General features: G+C 48.3%; 1 protein-coding gene and 1 pseudogene across 4 annotated transcripts in view; one reads left to right on the top strand and one right to left on the bottom strand.

The window, feature by feature from the left end:
- The window catches only part of UNC13B (unc-13 homolog B), a 580,491-nt gene that overhangs the window by 6,671 nt on the left and 547,339 nt on the right, over nucleotides 1-26,481 (bottom strand). For all 4 annotated transcript variants that reach the window (XM_040336017.1, XM_040336018.1, XM_040336016.1 and 1 more), the window contains 6 exons: nucleotides 23,474-23,626; nucleotides 21,599-21,722; nucleotides 17,077-17,133; nucleotides 10,492-10,572; nucleotides 8,644-8,791; nucleotides 843-935 (listed from right to left, as the gene is read on the bottom strand). In XM_040336017.1, coding sequence (XP_040191951.1) covers nucleotides 843-935; nucleotides 8,644-8,791; nucleotides 10,492-10,572; nucleotides 17,077-17,133; nucleotides 21,599-21,722; nucleotides 23,474-23,626 — 656 coding nt within the window. The remainder of the gene's footprint in view (nucleotides 1-842; nucleotides 936-8,643; nucleotides 8,792-10,491; nucleotides 10,573-17,076; nucleotides 17,134-21,598; nucleotides 21,723-23,473; nucleotides 23,627-26,481) is intronic.
- Nucleotides 1,391-1,569, top strand: LOC120925220 (annotated as a pseudogene).

Consider the following 26,481-nt stretch of genomic DNA (forward strand, 5'->3'; position numbering starts at 1 on the left):
ATAAGCGACGTTGAAAGAATTCTACAGGTTGCATGTTTTGAGTTACAGAGGAGCTCTAGGGCTAGAATTATTGCTCTCGCTCTACCAATCCCGGCGATACCTCACATGTGTGGTTTGAACACCGTTTTCATATGTGGGCGCTCGTCGGGACAGGGCGCTTTAAAAAAAAATATATATATATCTTCTTTGTTTTACTTGATTTTATTTATTTTTACACTGTTTTAAAAAAAATATAAAACATTTGGGTAACTTTTATTCCTATTACATGTAAACATCCCTTGTAATAGAAAAAAAGCATGACAGGTCCTCTTAAATATAAGATCTTGGGTCAAAAAGACCTCACATCTCATATTCACACTAAGATGCAATTAAAAAAAAAAAAAGACACTTTAAGAGCTATGGGCGGAAGTGAAGTTTTGACGTCGCTTCCGCCCTGCTATGGTATGGAGACGGGTGGGGGCCATCTTCCCCTCACTCGTATGTATGTATAACCCAGCTAGGAAGCGGACCCGACGGCTCCGGTAAGCTGCGGAGGGTGCGGGAGAGTGGCCTCTCCCGCCACCAACTGTCATCTCACGGCGAATCCGCTGCAGAGACCACCATTATCGTTAACCGGACCACCACCTGAAGAGATGGATACCTCGGTTATGGCAGCGGCTGCTGCCATTACTGAGATGTCCCTCTTCAAAGCGCTGACGTATATAGTTGTGCAGCGGACGGTAAGTGGGCGGGTGGCATGTATGGGATGGTGGGTCTATCTATGGTCTAAAATGTAAACACTGCAACTAAATAAATGAAGGTTCAATTTGTATTAAAGCGTGGAGCATTATCATTTGCCTTACCTTTAACAGTCACCTTCTGCTCGCCGGTTCCTGGATGAGTGAACAGGTCAATCTGTATGGACACCTCTCCCACCGAGTCATCCACACCAGAGCCTGGGACAGACATAATGCTACAGTCAATTACTAGGAGTGATTTCACCCAGGGAAAGCGTTATTGGTCAAGGTTAGAGTGCGGTGTACATGTTCCTCTACTACCAGGAGAACAATGTTGACCTTGGCTGGGCCCCACAAACTTCTGCCCATTCATCTCCCATCACCAAAACTCCTCCATAATTGGCATATTACCAAACCCTCAATGAGCTTTTTCAGGAGCTAAACTCTTCCCCCTACTCACGAAAAAGGGCCGTTCCGTGATCTGAACCCTCTGGTAAAAACTTCTACAGGTGACCCAAACCCATAACATAAATACCCATAACACTCAACAGGTAACATCTCCCCGAGCAACTGGTTTCTAATACAGATGATTTGAGTTAAGGGCTCAGTCCTCACATAGCCCTCTGCTCTATAGGTGACATGAAGTTTTCCAACAGCATCAGATGGGTCACTTTATCGCTTCTCGGCCTTTTGGCTAAGACCAAGTGTAGTATCTGTTCTTATCAGTTGCCAGGAGGTGGCGCTATGCTAACTGTCCCTAGTACATGGCGAGGTGGAAAGGGATGGCGGTGGCAGATGCAGAACCTGCTGGCGTGGAGGTGAAAGCGTTCTGATCGGGACGGAGAAACATGCTGTGAAAGCTGAAGGGTCGGGTCCCTGGTCTTCTGGCCTGGGTTTTGTGGTGCCTGCCCCGGACAGTTGTTCAAGAGAGAACACTAGCTCCTCCTTCCCACCGGGGGAGCGGTTAGTATTTCCCGAATGTAATTAGGAGGGAACTGTGGGAGTAGCCAGGAGCTGGCTCTCCCCAACCTCTCATAGCCTCCTACCTTCCTGGCTGGGATGGGTGCTGCTGGTCCGGGCTGTTGGTCAGGGTTGTACGAAAAGCCTATGGTGATTGTGCTCCTGGAGTGGCAGTCCAGGGGTGCCGTACTTGCACCAGTGTTTGAGAGGGCACTTCAAGTGTGGCACCTTGGTCACGTCACCATACACACTTTTTTTTACACCTGCCTCTAGGGCCGGGCCTTTTGGCTGGGACCAGTGGAATTTTGGTTTCCTGGCCGGAGGGCCGGCCATCGTATTGCACGATGGCCACTTTCACTCTCCCTCATCTTTCTTCTCCCCCACTTTCTTTTATTTACCCCCGTGTGCGTCACTTTATGTATTTTTTTGTTTGGTGTCACGTTTTGTCACAGTGTGATTAGTAGGGTGCCGGTCCTTGGGCCAGCCCTGAACGTCTTGGGAGTCGGTGGACATGGCCTTCTGGCTTAGTTCGCCTGCTCTCATGGGGTCTCCCTTCAGGGGAGCCCCACCTAGTACTTGGGTGGGTTCTGTTTCGGCAGACCCTCCAAAGAATGGGGTCCGTGTCGGCTTCGGCTGCTCAGACCATGTGAAGTACCTCAGTCCCCATCTGGAGCCTAACGCCCTGGGGGATCAGGGTCAGGTCCTTCTTTATGGAGGACCGATTGACGTAGCACCCGTTGCACGTTTTTGTGTTTCACTCTTGATGTGTGTGCACATTTTTTTGGCACCGGTGGAATTTTTGGGTGCGTTTTGCACGCTATAGATTTTTCAAGAAAAAATCAGATGGGTCACTTTGATTTATGGCACCACGGTCACTGCACCATGTTGCACCCTTTTTTTTTCACCTGCCTCCTGGGCTGGGACCGGAGGAATTTTTTATTCCTGGCCGGAGGGCCTGGCCATTGTGTTGCACAATGGCCACCTTTTCACTCTCCTCTACTTCTCCTCCACTTTCTTTTTAATTATTCCCTTTGTTTTTTCTCATTTTTTTTTTTCCGTACACGGTTTGTTGCACTGTGTGACTGGTAGGGTGTAGGTCCTCGGGCCTGTCCTGAAAGTCTTGGGAGGGGGTGGACATGGCCATCTGGCTTAGTTTGGCCTCTCTCGTGGGGTCTCCTTTTAGGGGAGCCCCACCTAGTACTTGGGTGGGTCTGTTTCGGCAGATCCTCCAGAGAAAGGGGTCCGTCTGGTTTCAGTCAGATGGATCCAAGTGTAAGTGCCCTTGTCCCCGTCTGGAGCCTAACGCTCTGGGGAATTCAGGGCAAGGCCCTCTGATTTTAGAGGGCTTGTGTACACCCGTTGCACGTTTTTGTGCCACCTCTTTATGTTGTGCAGATTTTTTGGGCACCGGGTGAAGTTTTGAGTGTGTTTCACACGCCATGGGTTTTCGATAAGGAAAAAAAAAAATCAGATGGGGCCTTTGCTTCCCAATGGCTCAGAACATTATTATCTGCCCCCCCACCCCCACCACCAAGATAGCCCTCCTTTTTTATGTAAGTCTGAATTTTCAGTTAGCAGCTCTTGCGCAACCTTTATAGGGCCATCTGCTGGTGCTCTTTTTCTCTTTAGGTCTCTGCTGTCCAATTTTTTTTTAGGACTTTCTAAAGCCTCGTGCACACGGCCGTTTTTCTCTGCAAAAACCAGCAAGAAAACTGCTTCTTGCCGAGATTCCCGGTCGTGTGTACGAGGCATTCAGGTTTCTCGTCAGGAAATCTGGCCAGAATCTCGACGTGAAAAAAAAAGAGAACCTGCTCTCTCTTTTCTTGTCGAGATTCTTGTCGGCCTGTTTCCCGACGAGAAACCCGAGAGTGTGTGTATACTTACCTGTCGCCGTGGAAACCCGCGCATGCTCGAAATGACTGACGCATGCGCGGTAGCTTCCACGGCATAGGTAGGGTGAAGCAAGATGGCGGCGATGGCATCGAATGTGACGAGCGCATGCTCGTCGTACGCGATGACGTCACCGCGTTCTTTCCTTTCAAGAGAACCGAGGTTCTTTTGAAACGAAAACAAAAAAAAACATTTAGTAGGGGAATCGAAGGAAAAGGTAAGTGAACCAACAATGTACTGGCTTAAAGGAACCTATTTAGAAAATAAAAAATGAACCTTTACAACCCCTTTAAGATATAATACCCAAGCGACCTTCTGTGTCTCCCAAGAACTCTAAAGGTGAAATCTCCACAGTGATCAGCTTTGCAAAGTAGCTTTCACATTTCCTATGTTGGTGAGAGTGAGCTACTCCAATACTGGGCCCAACGTGGAGACGGAACCAGGGAGTGAAAGATCCCCCCCACTGAAATCACAGTTAGAAGAAGCCAACCAGGAACTAAAGCCACCAATGATCACTTATAAGCAAGGTATCAGCTCTGGATGGGTCTAGTCTATGGGAAATAGGTATCAGCTCTGGATGGGTCTAGTCTATGGGAAATAGGTATCATCTCTGGATGGGTCTAGTCTATGGGAAATGGGTATCATCTCTGGATGGGTCTACTCTATGGGAAATAGGTATCATCTCTGGATGGGTCTACTCTATGGGAAATGGGTATCATCTCTGGATGGGTCTACTCTATGGGAAATAGGTATCAGCTCTGGATGGGTCTAGTCTACGGGAAATAGGTATCAGCTCTGGGTGGGTCTAGTGTATGGGAAATAGGTATCATCTCTGGATGGGTCTACTCTATGGGAAATAGGTATCATCTCTGGATGGGTCTAGTCTATGGGAAATAGGTATCAGCTCTGGGTGGGTCTAGTGTATGGGAAATAGGTATCATCTCTGGATGGGTCTAGTCTATGGGAAATAGGTATCAGCTCTGGATGGGTCTACTCTATGGGAAATAGGTATCAGCTCTGGATGGGTCTACTCTATGGGAAATAGGTATCAGCTCTGGATGGGTCTAGTCTATGGGAAATGGAGTCTACTCCTCTATAAGAGGGTGGAGCTGGAATCTAGGGGTCTACACAGGTAAGGTGGTGTGAACTACAAGGATAACTGCTACACATACCCTCCTTGGGAGGAACGTCCTCGTTAGCTGTATACCTAATACCCTTCCCATCATGCACTGAGACACGAGAGACGGTAGGTAGAGAGAGAGAGAGAGAGAGAGGAAGAGACGGTTATACAGACATGAAGCAGGAGGAAACACAGTATACACATGAGACTAACGCTGAGCAACAAAGAGCAGCTTTGTACAGTACAGAGATCACAAAGTGCCAAGGATCTAGAACTGATTAATAAAAACATCAAAAGAAACCTGAATGTTAGGAAAGAAAATAGAAAAAAAACAGCTATGGCTGCTGCCTGACCCAGCACTAGGTCTTCTGTGTTCTGTCATTTATGGTCCTCCAGAGAATTAAATATTAAGTGATTAGGATTTATGTGTCTCTTCCTCTTAATGGGTCAGTCCATACAAAGTGACATTTCAGATTTTGATAGTTGCTGGAGAGTAAGGATGAGCTCCGGCGTGTTCGCATAGAACACGTGCAGAGCCCGCCAGGAAGTCGGCACCCGCGCTGCGCTAATCACAGCCAGGCAGACATTGTCTGATGCTCGGCTGCAGAGATCGGGAAATGTCTGCCTGGCTGTGATTAGCGCAGCGCGGGTGCCGACTTCCTGGCGGGCTCTGCACGTGTTCTATGCGAACACGCTGGAGCTCATCCTTACTGGAGAGTTATCCAATATGACCGTCTCTTCTATATCTAAGGGATTCACTTGCTGAGACTTCTGCACTCTGTTCCCAGGTCTGTACACCTGCTGTGCCCATTATGAGGGGTTCCCACCATCCCTGTGCTGAGTTCCTGGGTCTGTACACCTGCTGTGCCCATTATGAGGGTTTCCCACCATCCCTGTGCCGAGTTCCTAGGTCTGTACACCTGCTGTGCCCATTATGAGGGGTTCCCACCATCCCTGTGCTGAGTTCTGAGTCTGTATACCCGCTGTGCCCATTATGAGAAGCTCCCACCACCCGTGCACTGGGTCTGTACACCTGATGTGCCCTATATGGTCCCACCATCCCTAGGCTGAGTTCCTAGGGCTGTATGCCTCTTTATGAGGGTTTCCCAACATTCCTGTGCTTAGTACCCGGGCCTGTACACCTGCTGTGCCCATTATGAGGGGTTTTCACCATCCCTGTGCTGAGTTATGAGTCTGTATACTTGCTGTGCCACTTATGAGAAGCTCCCACCATCACTGAGCCGAGTTCCCGGGTCTGTACACCTGCTGTGCCCAGATACTGCTAAGCTGTATATTCAGATTGTAATGGGTATGGTGACCCTTATAGGAGGTCCTATTATGAAGGGGCTCCCAACCATCCCTTTACTGAGTTCCCAAGCCTGTACACCTGCTGTACCCACTATAGGGGGTTCCCACAATCCGTACACCGAGTCCCTGCATCCGTACACCCGCTGTGCCCATAATTAGGGGCTTCCACCATCCCTGTTCCGAGTTCCTCAACAGATGCTCCTATTGCATAGTTTTGGTGAATCTAAAACTGTATATTCAGATTACAACGGGCGACCCCGATATGAGGACTTATCTAAACCACCCAATCATTCTATATACAAAAATACATAAAATAACAGGCCCTTGCAGCACACAAGGTAGACAGGTTGTAATGTGTAAGGTGAGCCTCAGACTGTCCTCCTCAGAACATTTGATCCCATTGAAGGATCTTCCCCACCTCTTGCTCCAGTACCAATTCTAAAATGTTGGATTCATTGATCACCAACCATGGTCAGCAGAACAAATACAGACTCTCTCCAGCTGGGACACAGCAATAAAAACTTGACAGAGGGCCTAACCCTTCCCCACTCCATGCAATATAAAATTATTCAAAAACGTGCTCCCCCTTTACCTTTGTAATGTGCATCACCTCTGTCATATCTTGGTGCTTCGAAAATCATTATACAGTGGAACCTCGGATTACGAGCATAATCCGTTCCAGGAGAATGTTTGTAATCCAAAGCACTCGCATATCAAAGCGAGTTTCCCCATAGAAGTCAATGGAAACGAAAATAATTTGTTCCGCATTGACTTCAATGGCATGCAATACCGCATGTAGCCAGAGGTGGGGGTCGCCAGAGAGCCTCGTAAACACTCGAAAAGGCCTGAGGACACCTCGGCTGAACTCGGAAAACCTGGGAAAGGCTCGGGAACTGAGTATTTCCAAGATTTTCGGAGCATTTCCGAACGGCGCGCCCCCCCCCCCCCCCACCTCAGGCCAAACGCAGTATTGCACACCGCTTTGGCTTGAATCCTGCTAGTTTTGCGAGACAACACTCGCAAACCGAGTTAAGATTTTTAAAAATACAGTGCTCGTATTGTGAAACGCTCGCCAACCGCGGTACTCGGAATCCGAGGTTCCACTGTATTGTGTTATGGGGGAAAAAATTGTAATAGGCGATGCAACTTTCCTTTTAATAAATAGGATTCAGACGTTGGTCGGAGTATACAATGGCATAATAAACTTTACAAACATAAAAACAGACAACGCAATATCCAAGACAGAAGACTCACAAAGACGCAGCAGGTCACATGACTACTTTCACGCTTTGTGAATGAACTCCAAATTATTCCCCTTTAATTGAGAATCTCCCATTACCACTAGATGGAGCCAAGCAAAGTACATGGAGATCCGACAGTCAGGGCCGCCATCAGGAGAGTACAGGCAGTACACCTGTAAGGGGCCCGGATGACAACCCCCTTCTTTTTTTCTTTTTCTTTGTAAGGGGTCCGGAGGTCCCCAGGGCCCCGGATGGCAACTCCCCTATTTTTTTATTTTTTATTGAAGGGCCCGGAGGTCCCCAGGGCCCCCGGTTGACAACCCCCTCTTTTTTATAAAATGTTATATATATATATATATATATATTTTTTTATTATTATTAAAGGGCCCAGAGGTCCCTAGAAGCCCGAGGGTCCCCAGGGCCCTGGATGGCAATCCCCCTTTTTTTTTATATATATCTTTTTTTATTTTATTGAAGGGCCCGAAGGTCCCCAGGGCCCCGGTTGACAACCCCCCCTTTTTTATAATTTTTATATATATATATATATATATATATATATTTTTTGTTATTATAAAAGGGCCCGGAGGTCCCCAGGGCCCCGGATGACAACCCCCCCTTTTTTTTATAAAAAAAATTACATTTTTTTTATATATTTTTTCTTTTTTCTATATATATATATATATATATATATATATATATATATATATATATATATATATATATATATATTTTATTAAAGGGCCCAGAGGTCCCCAGGGCCCCGGATGGCAACCCCCCTTTTTTTTATTTTAGTTTTTTAATATATATTTTTTTATTGAAGAACCCGGAGATCCCCAGGGCCCCGGTTGACAACCCCCCCTTTTTTATAAAATTGTATTTTATATAAATATTTATAGTTTTTATTATTAAATGGCCCAGAGGTCCCTAGGGGCCCGGAGGTCCCCAGGGTTTCAGATGGAAACCCCCCCCCCCCCCTTTTTTTTATAAAATTGTTTTTTTTTTTAAATATATTTTTGTATTTTTTTTTTTTTATATATATATATATATTTTTTTATGAAAGGGCCCAGGGGTCCCCAGGGCCCCGGATTGCAACCCCCCTGTTTTGTCTTTTTATATATATATATTTTATTTTCTAAAGGCCCCCCCCCCCCCTCAATTAGCGGTGGCACCACTCGCTTCCCACAATCCATACACCGAGTCCCTGCATCTGTACACCCGCTGTGCCCATAATCAGGGGCTTCCACCATCCCATCACCATCCTTAATTCTAAATGTGTGGCAGAAACCCCCACCCCCCGCTTCTCAATTTCAGGTGGCAGCTCCCCCCCCCCCCGCTTCTCTGCTCCAGGGGGCCCATGCCTGAACCTGTGTAAGGGTCCCCCACTGCCGACATGAACCGGGGAACTCACCTTGTGCCGTCTGTGATTGCACAAAGGTCTTGATGAGCGTGTCTGTGGTCTGTGTGTAGAGCGAGAGGGCGTAGCGCAGAGACTGCAACTCCGCACTCTTCTCCAGGAACGTTTTCTTCAGCCCGTTTCCTCCAGCGTGAAAATATTGCTGCACGAAAGAGAAGAGAGGCAAGACAGTCACCTAACATGCAACGGTTTGTTGTATCCTTCACAACCAATGAGATCCCAACTATCAATGTCCAGTGTATGTCACAAAGTTCACATGCTGGTCTTTCTGGAGCGGAGATGCCGGCTCGGTCAAGTCAATGCTGGTGCAGTTCTAGGTTGTGTTCACAAAGCAGCGGGCATTTTTTTCAGGGGGGGGGGGGCCAGACCACGTAGTTTCGTGTATGTTGGCCAACAAAGTGTTGCCGTCTGTATGCAGAACAAGTTTACGGCCAACGCCTTTCACACAAAATTCCATGGATCTGTCCGATGGAAATCCAATCGCGTGTGTGTGAGGCTTAAGTCCTACAACAAAGTGACACACTTTAGAGGAGAAGCCCGTGTCCGATGAGGTGCTAAAAAAAAAATTACGATGAATGTTGGCTCAAACTTGTGTTGCATACACACGGTCGCACAAATGTTCTCTGAAATTCCGAACTTCAAGAACACGGTGATGTACAACGCGTACGACCAACCTGAGAAAAATGAAGTTGCGGCTTGTCTGCTTGATTCCGAGAATGCGTGGAATTTTGTGCGTCGGAATTGTGCACACGCTCGGAATTTCCGACAACAACGTTTGTCGTCGGAAAATTTGAGAACCAGCTCTCAAATTTTTGTTGTCGGAAATTCCGACAGCAAATGTCCGATGGAGCCTACACATGGTCGAAATTCCCACCGTGTGTACGCGGCATAATTCCTACTTTAGGGTGAAACACATCAAAGGAGGAGCTTGTGTTCGGTTCAATGTTGTTATGGAATAAAGTATGCAAGGTCCTATGTTAGAGCAAAATGCGTCAGTGAGGAACCTGTATTAGTTGAGAAGCTTGTTGCCGAAAGAGGAATAAAGTCAACCAAGCCCTACATTAGTATGAAATGCGTCAGTCGTGAAGTCTATGTCTGATATGATTTTGTTGCTGAAAAAGGAATAAAGCAGACCAAGCCCTATGTTAGGGTGAAACGCATCAGTAGTGCAGTCTGTCTGATATGATTTTTCTTGCTTAAAGCGGCGTTCTGCCCCAAAAAAATAATTAAAAAAGTCTTTTAAATATATGGACACTTGCGTGTCCTGGGTGCCTTTGATGTCAGCACCCGAAGCCGGTTTGTCCCTCGGCTCTTGAGTGGAGGTGCCGCCATCTTCGGTAAGGTAATCAGGAAGTCCTGGTTCCCTACTGCGCGATCCCACTGGTCCTTGCTGTCTTCTGGGACCTATGTGTCTCCCAGAAGACAGCGTGGGGGGACGGAGGAGGGGCCAGACGTGGCGTAGGTCACCGTGGATACTGCGGCGATCTATGTCCGGTAGTGGGAGCAAATACCTGGATTACACCGGGGGGGAGGATTCCGAAAACTGAAAGTTTGGGTGGAACTACACTTTAAAGAGCAATAAAGCAGACTGTCCTATGTTAGGGTGAAACGCGTCACAAGAGGAGCCTGTGACCGGTGCGATTTTGTTCGCATCAGCGTTTTTTTTTTAAATCTGTGGCGAATGAAAAAAAAAATTCAAAGAAGGATTAATTGAAATTGTTATAACTTTGATGATAATTTGGATGGCTTTGAAAAAAAACAGCAACACGTGAGAAATAAAATAAAAAAGTATCCAATCTAATAATAAAATTGCTATAACCAGCTTTTCAGTGCCGGGTTTACCTTGATAGTATCCAGAGCCAGATCCATGACCGCACATTGCTTTGGGGTCAGACTCCGAGTCTCTTCTCGAACCATGTGATCCTGGAACAATAAGAAATGGTTACCACCGCCAGCAGAGACCCGCCACTGCCACTAGATGGCTCTAGGGCTGTCGCCGGGATCGCCAATCTCCATAGTCACGACCCATAACGGAAGGCACATCCTCCACTTTGGCACAAAGAAGCTCATTTTACAGAATCATGTTTAAAAGAAAAGGATATAAAACCACTGAACTTCTTACAGGTATTTTTTTGTGATATTTCTAACAAATGAATGGATTTGGAAATACACATTGAGAATATCTGGGCATGGTAGTCATTATGTAAAATTCCCCTTGCGTCTGGTGAACCTCAAAGTTTTGGGTCTTCTGTAGCCACATCTGATGGATTCCGCTGAGGATGCAGGCTAGGTGAAAAGTCCGTCTTGACTCTATAAAACCCTGGCTGACATACGCCCCTGTTGAAGTCTACTTAGACGAAACGTGTTCGGCTTGGCTTATTGCTTTCCATATTGCTCCTTTTTACTTTTGTGATCACATATTTTTATTACTACGGATGCCAATAGTTTTTTATTCAATAAAACCTATCCTTTTTGATCTATACCATGTGGAGCTCTTCTTTTTTCTCTCTTCACATCTTCCTCTGAGGCCCCGTACACACGTCCGAGAAACTCGACGGGCAAAACACATCGTTTTGCTCGTCAAGTTCCTTGTGAAGCCGCCGAGGATCTCGGCGAGCTAAGTTTCCTCATTGACTAACGAGGAAATAGAGAACATGTTCTCTATTTGGCTCGACGAGTTCCTCGTCGGTTTCCTCGGCCAAAAGTGTACACACGACCGGGTTTCTCGGCAGAATACGGCTCCGATCGAGTTTCTGGCTGAATTCTGCCGAGAAACTTGGTCGTGTGTACGGGGCCTGAGAGTTTTTTTGGCCCATCCATCCAGCTGTTTTAACTTGGTTTCTCAACCTTATGGTCACCTACAAGACCCCTGGAAGCTGCTCCTGGAAACGCCTGGGTTCACATGATTGCTGTGGAAGACTGCCCATCTTGGCTCTCTCTGCTCGATTGACTCGTTGTCATCGACATTTCACGCACACTGTACAAGCCCATCTGTCACACGAGTGATGGCAGCCTCAGCTTAGCCCAAGCCACGTTCTGCCCATGGGGCTTAGTCATGGAGGTCCATGACTAAAGACTCCATAACTGGGACTCACCGTGGGGTGAAATGCGTCGGTGGCATGGCTTAAACAGAGCTGGGCTGAGGCTGCTATCACTTGAGTGACAAAATGACTTGTATGGTGGGTGAAACATTTCTCTCCCCTTGGGTCTGGGTTTAATCTGATTAACCTCATCAAATGTAGCAGTAAAGTCTGCCCAGAGGTGATACCCGTGGAGACTGCTGGGCTGAATAACACTGGTTTCCTTTATTTTGTGTACATGCCAACATCCAGGTTTCCCTTCTTTAGTCACTGTCCCTCTATATTTGGAGATCCTGCCCATCTAGGCCTGTCCTCACACCACCTGTATGGAACCTTTCTATGGACGTATAGAGGAGCCTTTCTCAGCTTTGGTTCCATGGAACATTAGGATTCCTCCACACGTTGTTAGAGGTTCCATAAGCAATTTCCGCCTCTCAGATAGGATATCACTGATACCAGTTAAGTATCTCTAAGGGGGCATTCTCCTCACTAACCACCAATGTAAGGCGCATTCTAGGAGATCCTGCCCATCTAGGGCTGTCCTCACACCACCTGCACGGAACCAATCTATGGACCCATGTATAGAGCAGCCCTTCTGCAGCTTGACTTCCATGAACATTAGGATTCCTTGACAGGTGGGTTAGGGGTTCCATAAGCAATTTCTGCCACTCAGATAAGCTACTACGGGACACCAAGTTTTTCTAAGTGGGCATTCTACTTGCTAACCACCAATGTAAGGCACATTCTAGAAGATCCTGCCCATCTAGGGCTATCCTCACACCACCTGCACTGAACCCATCTATGGACCTACATATAGAGAAGCCTTTCTGCAGCTTGAGTTCCATGAAACATTAGGATTCTGCCACAGGATGTTGGGGGTTCAATAAGCAATTTCTGCCTCTCAGATAAGCTACTACTGACACCAAGTTTTTTTTAAGGGGGCATTCTACTTGCTAATCACCAACGTAAGGAGCATTCTAGGAGATGCTGCCCTCACACAACCTGCATGGAACTTATCTATGGACCCATGTATAGAGCAGCCTTTCCAAGCTTAGGTTCCATGGAACATTAGGATTCCTCCACAGGTTGTTAGGGGCTCCATAAGCAATTTCTGCCTCTTAGAAAAGCTACTACTGGCACCAATTAAGTATTTCTAAGTGGGCATTCTCCTACCAACCACTAATGTAAGCAGCATTCTTGGAGATCTTGTCCATGTAGGGCTATCCTCACACTGCCTGCATGGAACCTACAAATTTATGGACCTACAATTCCATAAGCAATTTCTGCCTCTTAGAATAGCTACCACTGACACCAATTATGCATTTCTAAGGGGAATTCTCCTCACTATCCTCAAATTATAGGAGATCTTGCCCATCTAGGGCTATCCTCACACCACCTGCATGGAATCAATCTATGGACCCATGTATAGAGCAGCCCTTCTCAGCTTGGGTTCCATGGAACATTAGGATTCCTCCACAGGTTGTTCGGGGCTCCTTAATCAATTTCTGCCTCTTAGAAAAGCTACTACTGGCACCAATTAAGTATTTCTAAGTGGGCATTCTCCTAGCCAACCACTAATGCAAGCAGCATTCTTGGAGATCCTGCCCAACTAGGGCTATCCTCACACTTCCTGCACGGAACCTAGATATGGACCTATGTATAGAGCAGCCTTTCTGCACCTTGACTTCCATGGAACATTAGGATTCCTCCACAGGTTGTTAGGGGTTCCATAAGCAATTTCTGCCTCTCAGATAAGCTACTATGGACATCGAGTTTTTCTAAGGGGGCATTCTACTTGCTAACCACCATTGTAAGGAGCATTCTAGGAGATCCTGCCCATCTAAGGCTGTCCTCACACCACCTGCACGGAATTAATCTATGGACCTATGTATAGAGCAGACTTTCCGAGCTTAGGTTCCGTGGAACATTAGGATTCCTCCACAAGTTGTTAGGGGCTCCATAAGCACTTTCTGCCTCTGCCCATCTAGGGCTATCCTCACACTGCCTGCATGGAACCTACAAATCTATGGACCTACAATTCCATAAGCAAAAGCTACTACTGACACCAATTATGTATATTCTAATAGGCATTCTCCTCACTAACCTCCAATTATAGGAGATCTTGCCCATCTAGGGCTATCCTCAAACCACCTGCATGGAATCAATCTATGGACCTATGTATAGAGCAGCCTTTCTCAGATTGGGTTCCATGGAATATTAGGATTCCTCCACACGTTGTTAGGAGTTTCATGAGTACTGTATAAACACTCACTTTTTCACCCTGCAAATCGGTTGCAAATAGTGTGTGTGTGTTATACACCGATACTGAAATTTGGAGAGAACGGGGAGGGGGGCGGGACGGGCGCCGCCAGATTACATACAGCGAGAATCTCCCGTTTACTCAGCGGCCTCTGTAATAGGAAGTCCCGTCTAATGGCCGGCATTGGACCAATGTTCTGTCTATCATAGAAGCCGGTCCAGGAAGCGGGACTTTAAATTAAAGAGGCCAAGTAAACAGGAGATTCTCGCTGTATGTAATCTGAGGGCGCTCATCCCGCCCCGCTCCCTGAGATGGGCATTGATCAGGCTGCACTCATGGCAATGGAGAGGCTGCAGATTGGCATTAATCAAGCTGCATTGATGGGCAATTGTGAGGCTGCGGATAGGCATTGATCAGGCTACATTGATGGGCAATTTCGAGGCTGCAGATGGGCATTGATCAGGCTGCATTGATGGGCACTGACCCTTATTTCGCTTCAAAGATTTTTTTATTTAAAATTTTAATTTTTTTCCTGAAACTTCTCGCTTAAAATAAAGGTGCGTGTTATACGCCTGTGCGTGTTATATGCCGATAAATAGGGTAATTTCTGCCGCTCAGATAAGTGATCACAGACACCAATTAAGTATCATAAAAGGGGGACATTCTCCATGCTAACCACCAAACTAAGGAGTATTTTTTTTTAATGACAATCAGTGTACTAGACCAGTGGTCTCCAAACTGCGGCCCGGGGGCCAGATGCGGCCCTTTGCTTGATTTTATCTGGCCCTTGGGGTGCTTTTTTATTCATTGGCACCAATGATGGGGCAGAATTCCTCCCAATGACCCCCAATGATGGGGCAGAATTCCTCCCAGTGACCCCCCAATGATGGGGCAGAATTCCTCCCAATGATGGGGCAGAATTCCTCCCAATGATGGGGCAGAATTCCTCCCAGTGATGGGGCAGAATTCCTCCCAGTGATGGGGCAGAATTCCTCCCAATGATGGGGCAGAATTCCTCCCAATGATGGGGCAGAATTCCTCCCAGTGATGGGGCAGAATTCCTCCCAGTGATGGGGCAGAATTCCTCCCAATGACAACAATGATGGGGCAGAATTCCTCCCAATGATGGGGCAGAATTCCTCCCAGTGATGGGGCAGAATTCCTCCCAATGATGGGGCAGAATTCCTCCCAGTGATGGGGCAGAATTCCTCCCAGTGATGGGGCAGAATTCCTCCCAGTGATGGGGCAGAATTCCTCCCAGTGATGGGGCAGAATTCCTCCCAGTGATGGGGCAGAATTCCTCCCAGTGATGGGGCAGAATTCCTCCCAGTGATGGGGCAGAATTCCTCCCAGTGATGGGGCAGAATTCCTCCCAGTGATGGGGCAGAATTCCTCCCAATGATGGGGCAGAATTCCTCCCAGTGATGGGGCAGAATTCCTCCCAGTGATGGGGCAGAATTCCTTCCAATGATGGTGCAGAATTCCTCCCAGTGATGGGGCAGAATTTCTCCCAATGACACCAATGATGGGGTCCAATGATACCAATGATGGGGAATTTTGTACTCCTGATGGCCACAGTCCGGCCCCCTTAAAGTCTGGAGGACATTAATCCGGCCCTTTGTTTAGAAAGTTTGGAGACCCCTGTACTAGACTAACAAACTTTCTACACATACGTACATCAAGCTGATATTTATTGAACACAACATTGTAAAAACACCACAACAAACACATAAGCGTACGTTGCAAACATCTAGACCATTCCACGTGAGGATAAGGACATGTGACATTCCATGACATACTATACCTAAGAGGAAGCAGTCATGTGACGATTCGAGGGAAACGAAAAGCGTGGACGTGATATACCAAGGTGTCATCATGCTGAGTGCAACACAAAACACGGTCATGTGACATTGCGACAATGTGCAAACGGGAAGCTGCGAGCGCAGTCATGTGGCATCCCATGCAATGACCGCAGGGGTTAAGTTAAAGGACAGTCACAGGAGATAGTGAAAATTCAGTAATGCGTTTTGGTATGCTAATGGAAATAAGCAACACGCCACGAGCTGCTGACCATAGATACAGTACAATGAGCGAGTGTTGTCACCCTAGGACAGAAAACTGTTAAGCCCTGTACACACGATCCGTCCATCCGATGAGAATGGTCTGATGGACCGTTATCGGTTAACCGCTGAAGCTGACTGATGGTCCATCGCGCCTACACACCATAGGTAAAAAAAACGATCGTATCAGAACGCGGTGACGTAAAACACAACGACGTGCTGAAAAAAAGTTCAATGCTTCCAAGCATGCGTCGACTTGATTCTGAGCATGCGCGGATTATTAAACCGATGGTTGTGCCTACTAATGATCGGTTTTGACCTATCGGTTAGGAATCCATTGGTGAAATTTAAAGCAAGTTGGCTTTTTTTTAACCAATGGTTAAATAACCTATGGGGCCCACACACGATCGGTTTTGAGCGACGAAAACGGTCCATCAGACCGTTGTCCTCTGGTTAACCCTTTGTGTGTACGAGGCCTAACTGGCAGGATCACCAGGTGACAATAAAGGGGGAAAAAGTAAAAAATAAAATAAAATCCGATGCAGCCACCACATCTAATGCCCCGTACACACGGTCGGAATTTCCGTGATGTGAGCCTTTGGTCGGAAATTCCGACCGTGTGTGGGCTCCTTCGGACTTTTTCTGTCTGAATTTCCGCCGACAAAAATTTGAGAGCTGGTTCTCAATTTTTTCCGACGGCAAAAGTTCTTGTCGGAAATTCCGATCGTCTGTATGCAAATCGGCTGTTGCTACAGCCCACTAATGGTGCGAAATACGAACGAAAATTCTTAGATACGATTCTCGAAAAGAAAATTCTTCCGAAATTCGACCCCGGCTTTAGGGTGGGTAACACGCCCAGAGAATTCATTGACTTACCAAATTCCACAGAATACTGAATTTTCATTATTACGTGGACATATCCTTTAAGACGCTATTGAGGAACATTGGAGGCATGCAGTGAGGGACAAGACACGTTACACGCCAAGCTCTGGAAATGCTACAAGCAGCACACAACAATGAACTATACCTTTAGCTTTGATAACTGGCCCAGTTCCTTTGCTGCACTGAAAATCAACTGAGTCCCCTGAGAGCCCGGGGGGGGGGGGGGGGGGGATGGGAGAGAAGAGAACATGTCATAGTTAGGAATAAGCTTTCATAGTCACCCAATAGTGACTACAAGTACCTTCACCCAGTCTAATAATAACAGCTCCAAACTATAGAGCTCCAGTTATTTCACAGGTGATCCAAGTAGCCTGGAGGGCCATCTAGTTCATACCACCTGATCACAAAGGTCCCCATCTGCAGATGCCCTCAGTGACCACGGTTCATCAGCACTGCGGATTGTAAAGTAAACCTGTTCTGCCATATTATAGTCCTGCTTAAGAGCAGACGCCACAAGAAACCTTCCTTATTACCCAGAAAAGTCTTCTCCGCCGCTCGGTTAGCTGAGTGCCGAGCGGCGCTCCAAGAAGGCATCTCACTCAACTATACCACAGAAACACACCCTTCTCCACACAGAAAACTGCAACAGAGGGGATTCCAGCAGTCCACAATCACTTCAAACTAGGGCTTATTTTCGGGGTAGGGCTTATATTGCAGCCTTCCTGGAAAATCGGGGTAGGTCTTATTTTCAGGGTAGGTCTTATTTTTGGGGAAACACGGAAGTGAGCATTAAAAACTAAAGAAACCCAATTATGTTTCCCAGTAAGAATGAGCTCCGGCGTGTTCGCATAGAACATGTGCGGAGCCCGCCAGGAAGTGAGCACGGCGCTGTGCTAATCACAGCCAGGGAGACATTTCCCGATGCTCGGCTGCAGGGATCGCGAAATGTCTCCCTGGCTGATATTAGCGCAGCGCCGTGCTCACTTCCTGGCGGGCTCCGCACATGTTCTATACGAACACGCCGGAGCTCATCCTTATTTCCCAGTAAGAGTCGGAGCAGCCGGCGCGCTCGCGACCCGGTCCGAAGCTCCGTGACCGCACCCTCAGACACGATCGCCGCAGGTGTCCCGCGATCAGGTCACAGGAGCTGAAGAACGGGGAGAGGTGAGTGTAAACAAACCTTCCCCATTTTTCGCTGTGGCAATGTCATTGATCGTCTGTTCCCTGATATAGGGAACGACAATCACTGATGTCTCACGCCCAGCCACGCCCCCCTACAGTTAGAAACACACATGAGGTCACACTTAACCCCTACAGCGCCCCCTAGTGGTTAACCCCTTCACTGAAATTTTCACAGTAATCAGTGCATTTTTATAGCACTGATCGCTGCAAAAATGACAATGGTCCTAAAATGGTTTTAAAAGTGTCCGATGTGTCTGCCATAATGTCGCAGTCATGACAAAAATCGCTGATCGGCGCCATTACTAGTAAAAAAAAAAAATATTAATAAAAATGCCATAAAACTATGCCCTATTTTGTAAACGCTATAACTTTTGCGTAAACGAATCAATATACTCTTATTGCGTTTTTTTTTTACCAAAAATATGTAGAAGAATACATATCTGCCTAAACTGAGGAAAAACAATGTTTTTTATATCTTTTTTGGGGCAAAAAGTAAAAAATATTGCATATTTTTTCAAAATTGGCACTCTATTTTTGTTTATAGCGCAAAAAATAAAAACCTCAGAGGTGATCAAATACCACCAAAAGAAAGCTCTATTTGTGGGGGGGAAAAAAGGACGCCAATTTTGTTTGGGAGTCACGTCGCACGACTGCGCAATTGTCAGTTAAAGTTGCCGAATCGCAAAAAGGGGCCTGGTCTTTAAGCTGCATAATGGTCCGTGGCTTAAGTGGTTAAGAAAGTCCTGAATTATTTCCCGAATGTATATAATAAAATTGAGTACTAACATTTTTCAGGTAAAGTTGATCCGGGGTAAATCCAAATGCCTCTCGGAGGATCAGGAAGGAATTTTTTCCCCTGCTGTAGCAAATTGGCTCATGGCTCTGCCGGGGTTTTTCGCCTTCCTCTGGATCAACTCTGGGTATGGAGTTGGGTGTATGGGATTGTATGATTTTTTTTTCTCTTTTATTGGTTGAACTAGATGGACTTGTATCTTTTTTTAACCAGACTATGTAAAAAGGGCAGCAGTGGGCATGCTTGCTAGGTACAGGACCCAACCATGTGTAGGCCACACTGTGTGGGGTGGTGAAGCTAAATGTGAAGCTGTCCTTTAGGTTTCTTCGGATATATACCTGGCAGGGCCATAAAAAAAAAAAAAAAAAAAAAACACAATCTCCGGTTTATGCCAAACCCTGGAGACAGAAATCACACAGGTAAGTCCCTGCGGGATGTGAATGCAGCTGTTGAGAATGGCGCAGTGCCAGGTGAAACCCCCCCCCCCCCCCCCCCCCCCCCCCCCCCATCTCTGCCATCTCAGAGCCCCAGCTGCAGCGATGTCCTGACTCTGCATCCCCTGCGATGTGCAAAATTGCTCACAGGTCAGAGGACGTCTCGGGAGAATTTCTATTACATAGGACCCCAGCTGTGTCTGTGGAAAGATCCTGCACTGCTGGTTACTAGACAGCCAGAGGAGGGGGGGGGGTAACAGAAAGCTTTGGGCGGCATGCCACCCCTGGCCTGGGGAGCTGACACTCACCGACTGGTCTGTGAGAGGTGGGCATGCCACCCCTGGCCTGGGGAGCCGACACTCACCAACTGGTCTGTGAGAGGTGGGCATGCCACCCCTGGCCTGGGGAGCCGACACTCACTGACTGGTCTGGGAAAGGTGGGCATGCCACCCCTGGCCTAGGGAGCTGACACTCACCGACTGGTGTGTGAGAGGTGGGCATGCCACCCCTGGCCTAGGGAGCCGACACTCACCGACTGGTCTGTGAGGTGGGCATGCCACCCCTGGCCTAGTGAGTGGACACTCACAGACTGGTCTGTGAGAGGTGGGCATGCCACCCCTGGCCTAGGGAGCCGACACTCACCGACTGGTCTGTGAGAGGTGGGCATGCCACCCCTGGCCTAGGGAGCTGACACTCACCGACTGGTCTGAGAGATGGGCATGCCACCCCTGGCCTAGGGAGCTGACACTCACCGACTGGTCTGAGAGGCGGGCATGCCACCTCCTGGCCTAGGGAGCTGACACTCACCGACTGGTCTGTGAGAGGTGGGCATGCCACCTCCTGGCCTAGGGAGCTGACACTAACGACTGGTCTGTGAGAGGTGGGCATGCCACCTCCTGGCCTAGGGAGCTGACACTCACCGACTGGTCTGTGAGAGGTGGGCATGCCACCCCTGGCCTAGGGAGCTGACACTCACCGACTGGTCTGTGAGAGGTGGGCATGCCACCCCTGGCCTAGGGAGCTGACACTCACCGACTGGTCTGTGAGAGGTGGGCATGCCACCTCCTGGCCTAGGGAGCTGACACTCACCGACTGGTCTGAGAGGCGGGCATGCCACCTCCTGGCCTAGCGAGCTGACACTCACCGACTGGTCTGTGAGAGATGGGCATGCCACCTCCTGGCCTAGGGAGCTGACACTCACCGACTGGTCTGTGAGAGGCGGGCATGCCACCCTGCCTAGGGAGCGGACACTCACCGACTGGTCTGAGAGGTGGGCATGCCACCCCTTGCCTAGAGAGCTGACACTCACCGACTGGTCTGTGAGAGGTGGGCATGCCACCCCTGGCCTAGAGAGCTGACACTCACCGACTGGTCTGTGAGAGGTGGGCATGCCACCCCTGGCCTAGGGAACCGACACTCACCGACTGGTCTGTGAGAGATGGGCATGCCACCCCTGGCCTAGGGAGCTGACACTCACCGACTGGTCTGTGAGAGGTGGGCATGCCACCTCCTGGCCTAGGGAGCTGACACTCACCGACTGGTCTGTGAGAGGTGGGCATGCCACCTCCTGGCCTAGGGAGCTGACACTCACCGACTGGTCTGAGAGGCGGGCATGCCACCTCCTGGCCTAGGGAGCTGACACTCACCGACTGGTCTGTGAGAGGTGGGCATGCCACCCCTGGCCTAGAGAGCCGACACTTACCGACTGCTCTGTGAGAGGTAGGCATGCCACCCCTGGCCTAGGGAGCCGACACTCACCGACTGGTCTGTGAGAGGTAGGCATGCCACCACTGGCCTAGGGAGCTGACACTCACGACTGGTCTGTGAGAGGTGGGCATGCCACCCCTGGCCTAGAGAGCTGACACTCACCGACTGGTCTGTGAGAGGTGGGCATGCCACCCCTGGCCTAGAGAGCTGACACGTACTGACTGGTCTGAGAGGTGGGCATGCCACCCCTGGCCTAGAGAGCTGACACTCACCGACTGGTCTGTGAGAGGTGGGCATGCCACCCCTGGCCTAGAGAGCTGACACGTACTGACTGGTCTGAGAGGTGGGCATGCCACCCCTGGCTTAGAGAGCTGACACTCACTGACTGGTCTGTGAGAGGCGGGCATGCCACCTCCTGGCCTAGAAAGCTGACACTCACCGACTGGTCTGTGAAAGGTAGGCATGCCACCCCTTGCCTAGAAAGCTGAGACTCACCGACTGGTCTGTGAGAGATGGGCATGCCACCCCTTGCCTAGAAAGCTGACACTCACCGACTGGTCTGTGAGAGGTGGCAGGACAATCATCTTCTCCATCGTGTTCATCACCACCCGCCACAGATCCTTCAGCACGCGCTTCAGCACCGTCTTCTCGCACACCGTGGCGAACAGCGTCAGGCTGAGGAGAGAGGAGGCCGGGAACTTGGGTCAGCATCCACACAATACCTTCCTATGAAAATCTGCCCCATGGGGGGGTATTTTGGAAGGATAAATATATGAAATAAAAGGTTTCCTTTCCTACATCATTTCTCTCTCCTTTGTAAACGTCCGCAGTGGAATGTGGAAGGAGAATAATCGCAGTCAGGATTTTTTTCAGCAGGAATGCGGGGGAACGCCCTTTCAGCACTGAATGTATGCATTGGCCAGGGGCACTGGGGTGTGCTGGTGGGATCTATTGTTGCTGATAAAGTCTATTTTTTACTGGTGGCATCTATTGTATTGTTTCTGGGGGATCCTATGAGGTAGGGATCTATTGTTCCTGGAGGCTCTATTTTTGCTGGCTGCTCGGAGATGTATTCTTTCTGGCAGGGGTCTAATGTTGCGTGGGTGGGTCATTTGTTTCTGAGGGGGTCTATTGTTGTTGGGGGGTCTATGGGCCAGTGAGGATCTATTGATGCTAGGGGAATCTTTAGTTTGCTGGGGATCAACTGATGTGTGGCGGTATTTTTGTTGCTGGAGGGATCTCTTGTTGCAGGGGATTTTCTTGTTGCTGGGGTGATCTATTTTTGCAGAGGATATATTGTTGGGTATCCTTTGTGGCTGAGGGATCTTTTGTGGCTGGGATCTCTTTTGATGGGGATCTCTTTTGATGGGGATCTATTGTGGCTGGGGATCCATTGTTGCTGGAGGGTCTATTGTGGATGAGGGATCTCCTTAAATGGGGGATCTATTGTGGCTGGGGGATCTATTGTGGCGGGTGATCTATTGTGGTGGGGGATCCATTGTTGCTGGAGATCTTTTGTGGCTGGAGATCTTTTGTGGCTGGGGATCTTTTATGGCTGGGGATCTTTTGTGGCTGGGGATCTTTTGTGGCTGGGGATCTTTTGTGGCTGGGGATCTTTTGTGGCTGGGGATCTCTATTGATTGGGGATCTCTATTGATTGGGGATCTCTATTGATTGGGGATCTCTTTTGATGGGGGATCTATTGTGGCTGGGGATCTATTGTGGCTGGGGATCTATTGTGGCTGAGGGATCTCTTAATGGGGGATCTATTGTGGCTGGGGATCCTGTGTGGCTGGGGATCCTGTGTGGCTGGGTATCTTGTGTGGCTGGGTATCTTGTGTGGCTGGGTATCTTGTGTGGCTGGGTATCTTTTATGGCTGGGGATCCTTTGTGGCTGGGGATCTCTTTTGATTGGGGATCTATTGTGGCTGGGGATCCATTGTTGCTGGAGGGTCTATTGTGGCTGAGGGATCTCCTTTAATGGGGGATCTATTGTGGCTGAGGGATCTCTTTTAATGGGGATCTATTGTGGCAGGGGTCTATTGTGGCTGGGGATCCATTGTTGCTGGAGGGTCTGTTGTTGTTGGGGGGTATTTTTTGATGTGGGATCTATTGTGGCTGGAGGAACTATTGTTATTGGGGGGGAGGGGGGTATTTTTGTTGCGTGGAGATCTATTGTTGCTGGAGGGGTTGATTGTTACTATTTTTTCAAGCTTTTCTTATTATTAGTAAACTCCGTACAAAATACTTGGCACCACAAAATGATACTTTGTTCTGTGTTCTCAGCACTGGAAGGTGGGTAAGGGGTGGAACCAAGGGGCGGTGCTTGTTGGTGGGAAGGGACCCGAGACAAGGGGCGACTCGGAAGGGGGGTACAGTACCCGCACCTATTCTCTGAGAACAAACCCCCCGGGCACAGTACTCACTTTCCATCCAAGAAGTCCATCAGGGGGCGCAGTACATTGTCAGCATCCTGTGCCACCGTGTTCCTGGCGTTGGCTGGTACATTGCCGGTGCCCTTCACATGGCAGAGAATCTCTGACATCTGCTTAATACATTCATCTATCCGGAATTGGAAGCTGCAAATACGACACAGGGAATGTCATACAAGAAGAATGACAGATCACATATACAGCAATGTTCATGTAAACATTCCATACGTTACACACCATATACCCTATGGCCTGGGTCATGAGAGAGCTATACACTTCAGTACTGGTCATGTGACCCCCATACAGACAACATACACTTCAGTACTGGTCATGTGACCCCCATACAGACAATATACACTTCAGTACTGGTCATGTGACCCCCATACAGACAACATACACTTCAGTACTGGTCATGTGACCCCCATACAGACAATATACATTCCATCCCGGGTCATGTGACCCCCATACAGACAACATACATTTCATCCCAGGTCATGTGACCCCCATACAGACAATATACATTCCATCCCGGGTCATGTGACCCCCATACAGACAATATACATTCCATCCCGGGTCATGTGACCCCCATACAGACAACATACATTTCATCCCAGGTCATGTGACCCCCATACAGACAATATACATTCCATCCCGGGTCATGTGACCCCCATATAGACAATATACATTCCATCCCGGGTCATGTGACCCCCATACAGACAACATACATTTCATCCCAGGTCATGTGACCCCCATACAGACAACATACATTCCATCCTGGGTCATGTGACCCCCATACAGACAACAGACATTCCATCCCGGGTCATGTGACCCCCATACAGACAATATACATTTCATCCTGGGTCATGTGACCCCCATACAGACAACAGACATTCCATCCCGGGTCATGTGACCCCCATACAGACAATATACATTTCATCCCAGGTCATGTGACCCCCATACAGACAACAGACATTCCATCCCAGGTCATGTGACCCCCATACAGACAATATACACTTCATCCCGGGTCATGTGACCCCCATACAGACCATATACATTTCATCCCGGGTCATGTGACCCCCATACAGACAATATACATTCCATCCCGGGTCATGTGACCCCCATACAGACAACATACATTCCATCCCGGGTCATGTGACCCCCATACAGACAATATACATTTCATCCCGGGTCATGTGACCCCCATACAGACAATATACATTTCATCCCGGGTCATGTGACCCCCATACAGACAATATACATTTCATCCCGGGTCATGTGACCCCCATACAGACAATATACATTTCATCCCGGGTCATGTGACCCCCATACAGACAACATACATTCCATCCCGGGTCATGTGACCCCCATACAGACAATATACATTCCATCCCAGGTCATGTGACCCCCATACAGACAACATACATTTCATCCCGGGTCATGTGACCCCCATACAGACAACATACATTCCATCCCAGGTCATGTGACCCCCATACAGACAATATACACTTCATCCCGGGTCATGTGACCCCCATACAGACAATATACATTCCATCCCAGGTCATGTGACCCCCATACAGACAATATACACTTCATCCCGGGTCATGTGACCCCCATACAGACAACATACATTTCATCCCGGGTCATGTGACCCCCATATAGACAATATACATTCCATCCCGGGTCATGTGACCCCCATACAGACAATGTACATTCCATCCCGGGTCATGTGACACTTACAGTGGGTATAGAAAAAATCACCCCCACTTTAAAATAATCACATTTTGTTGCTTTGGTGTCTAAAAAGAAGACAAACACAGTTTTTGTTTTATCCAGCTGTATTTACTCAGCATAACTTATAACATCCAAGTGAAACATGTCCGGAATCACTGAGTTGGAAAAAGGATCACCCTCCCTTGTGTCAGTTTTTTTTTTGGACCACATTTTTTTGCTTTAATTACCGCCTTTAGTCTGTTGGGATTTGTCTCTACTAACTTTGCACATAGAGGCCCGGATTCACGTAGCACTTACGCCGACGTATCTCGAGATACGCCGCGTAAGTGTCAATGTGCGCCGTCGTATCTGTGCGCCGTACCCATAGAACTAGATACGCCTGAAAATAGGCTTCCTCCGACCGACGTAACTTTCCTACGCCGGCGTATCTTGGGCGCATATTTACGCTGGCCGCCTCATTGCAAATATGCAAATGAGGGAGATACGGCGATTCACGAACGTAGTTTCGCCCGGCGCATCATCTACGCGGTTTGCGTAAGGCTTACGTCCGGCGTAAAGTTAAGCCTCATAAAGCAGGTGTAAGTCATGTTAAGGTATGGACCAGGGAACAGCCGTCGTATTTTACGTCGTTTACGTAGTCGTACGTGAATAGGGCTGGGCGTAGGTTACGTTCACGTCGTAGGCAGTGATTCGATGTATCTGAAGGAGTATTTCCGACGTGATTCTGAACATGCGCACTGGGATGCTTCCAGGGGACGGCGCATGCGCCGTTCGTTCGGCCCATCATTTGCATGGGGTCACGCATCATTTAAATGGATCACGCCCACTTCCACCTACTTTGAATTAGGCCGGCTTACGCCGAAGAATTTACGTTACGCTGGCGCAACCTTGGGAGCAAGTTCTTTTATGAATACTGTGCTCGCCGCTCTGCTCTACGTCGGCGTAGCATATATATTCGATACGTTACCCCGGCATAACTATGCGCCGAGGTACGAGAATCCGGGCCATAGACTTTGCAATATTTGTCCGCACTTCTTTGCAGAATTGCTCATGTTCGCACTAATTTGATGGCGACCGGTTCTGGACTGCAGTCTTCATGTTATTCCACAGATTTTCAATGGGGTTTAGGTCTGGGCTCTGACTAGGCAATGCAAGGAGCTTCTCCTTCAGCCACTGTGTGGTCATGTTTGCTTTGGGTCATTGTCGTGTTGGAAGGTAAACCTTCTTCCCACTGACAATTTTCCTCAAGAATTTGATGGTATTTTGCCCCA

The sequence above is a fragment of the Rana temporaria genome, chromosome 1, assembly GCF_905171775.1.
Source record: "Rana temporaria chromosome 1, aRanTem1.1, whole genome shotgun sequence".
Classification (NCBI taxonomy): domain Eukaryota; kingdom Metazoa; phylum Chordata; class Amphibia; order Anura; family Ranidae; genus Rana; species Rana temporaria.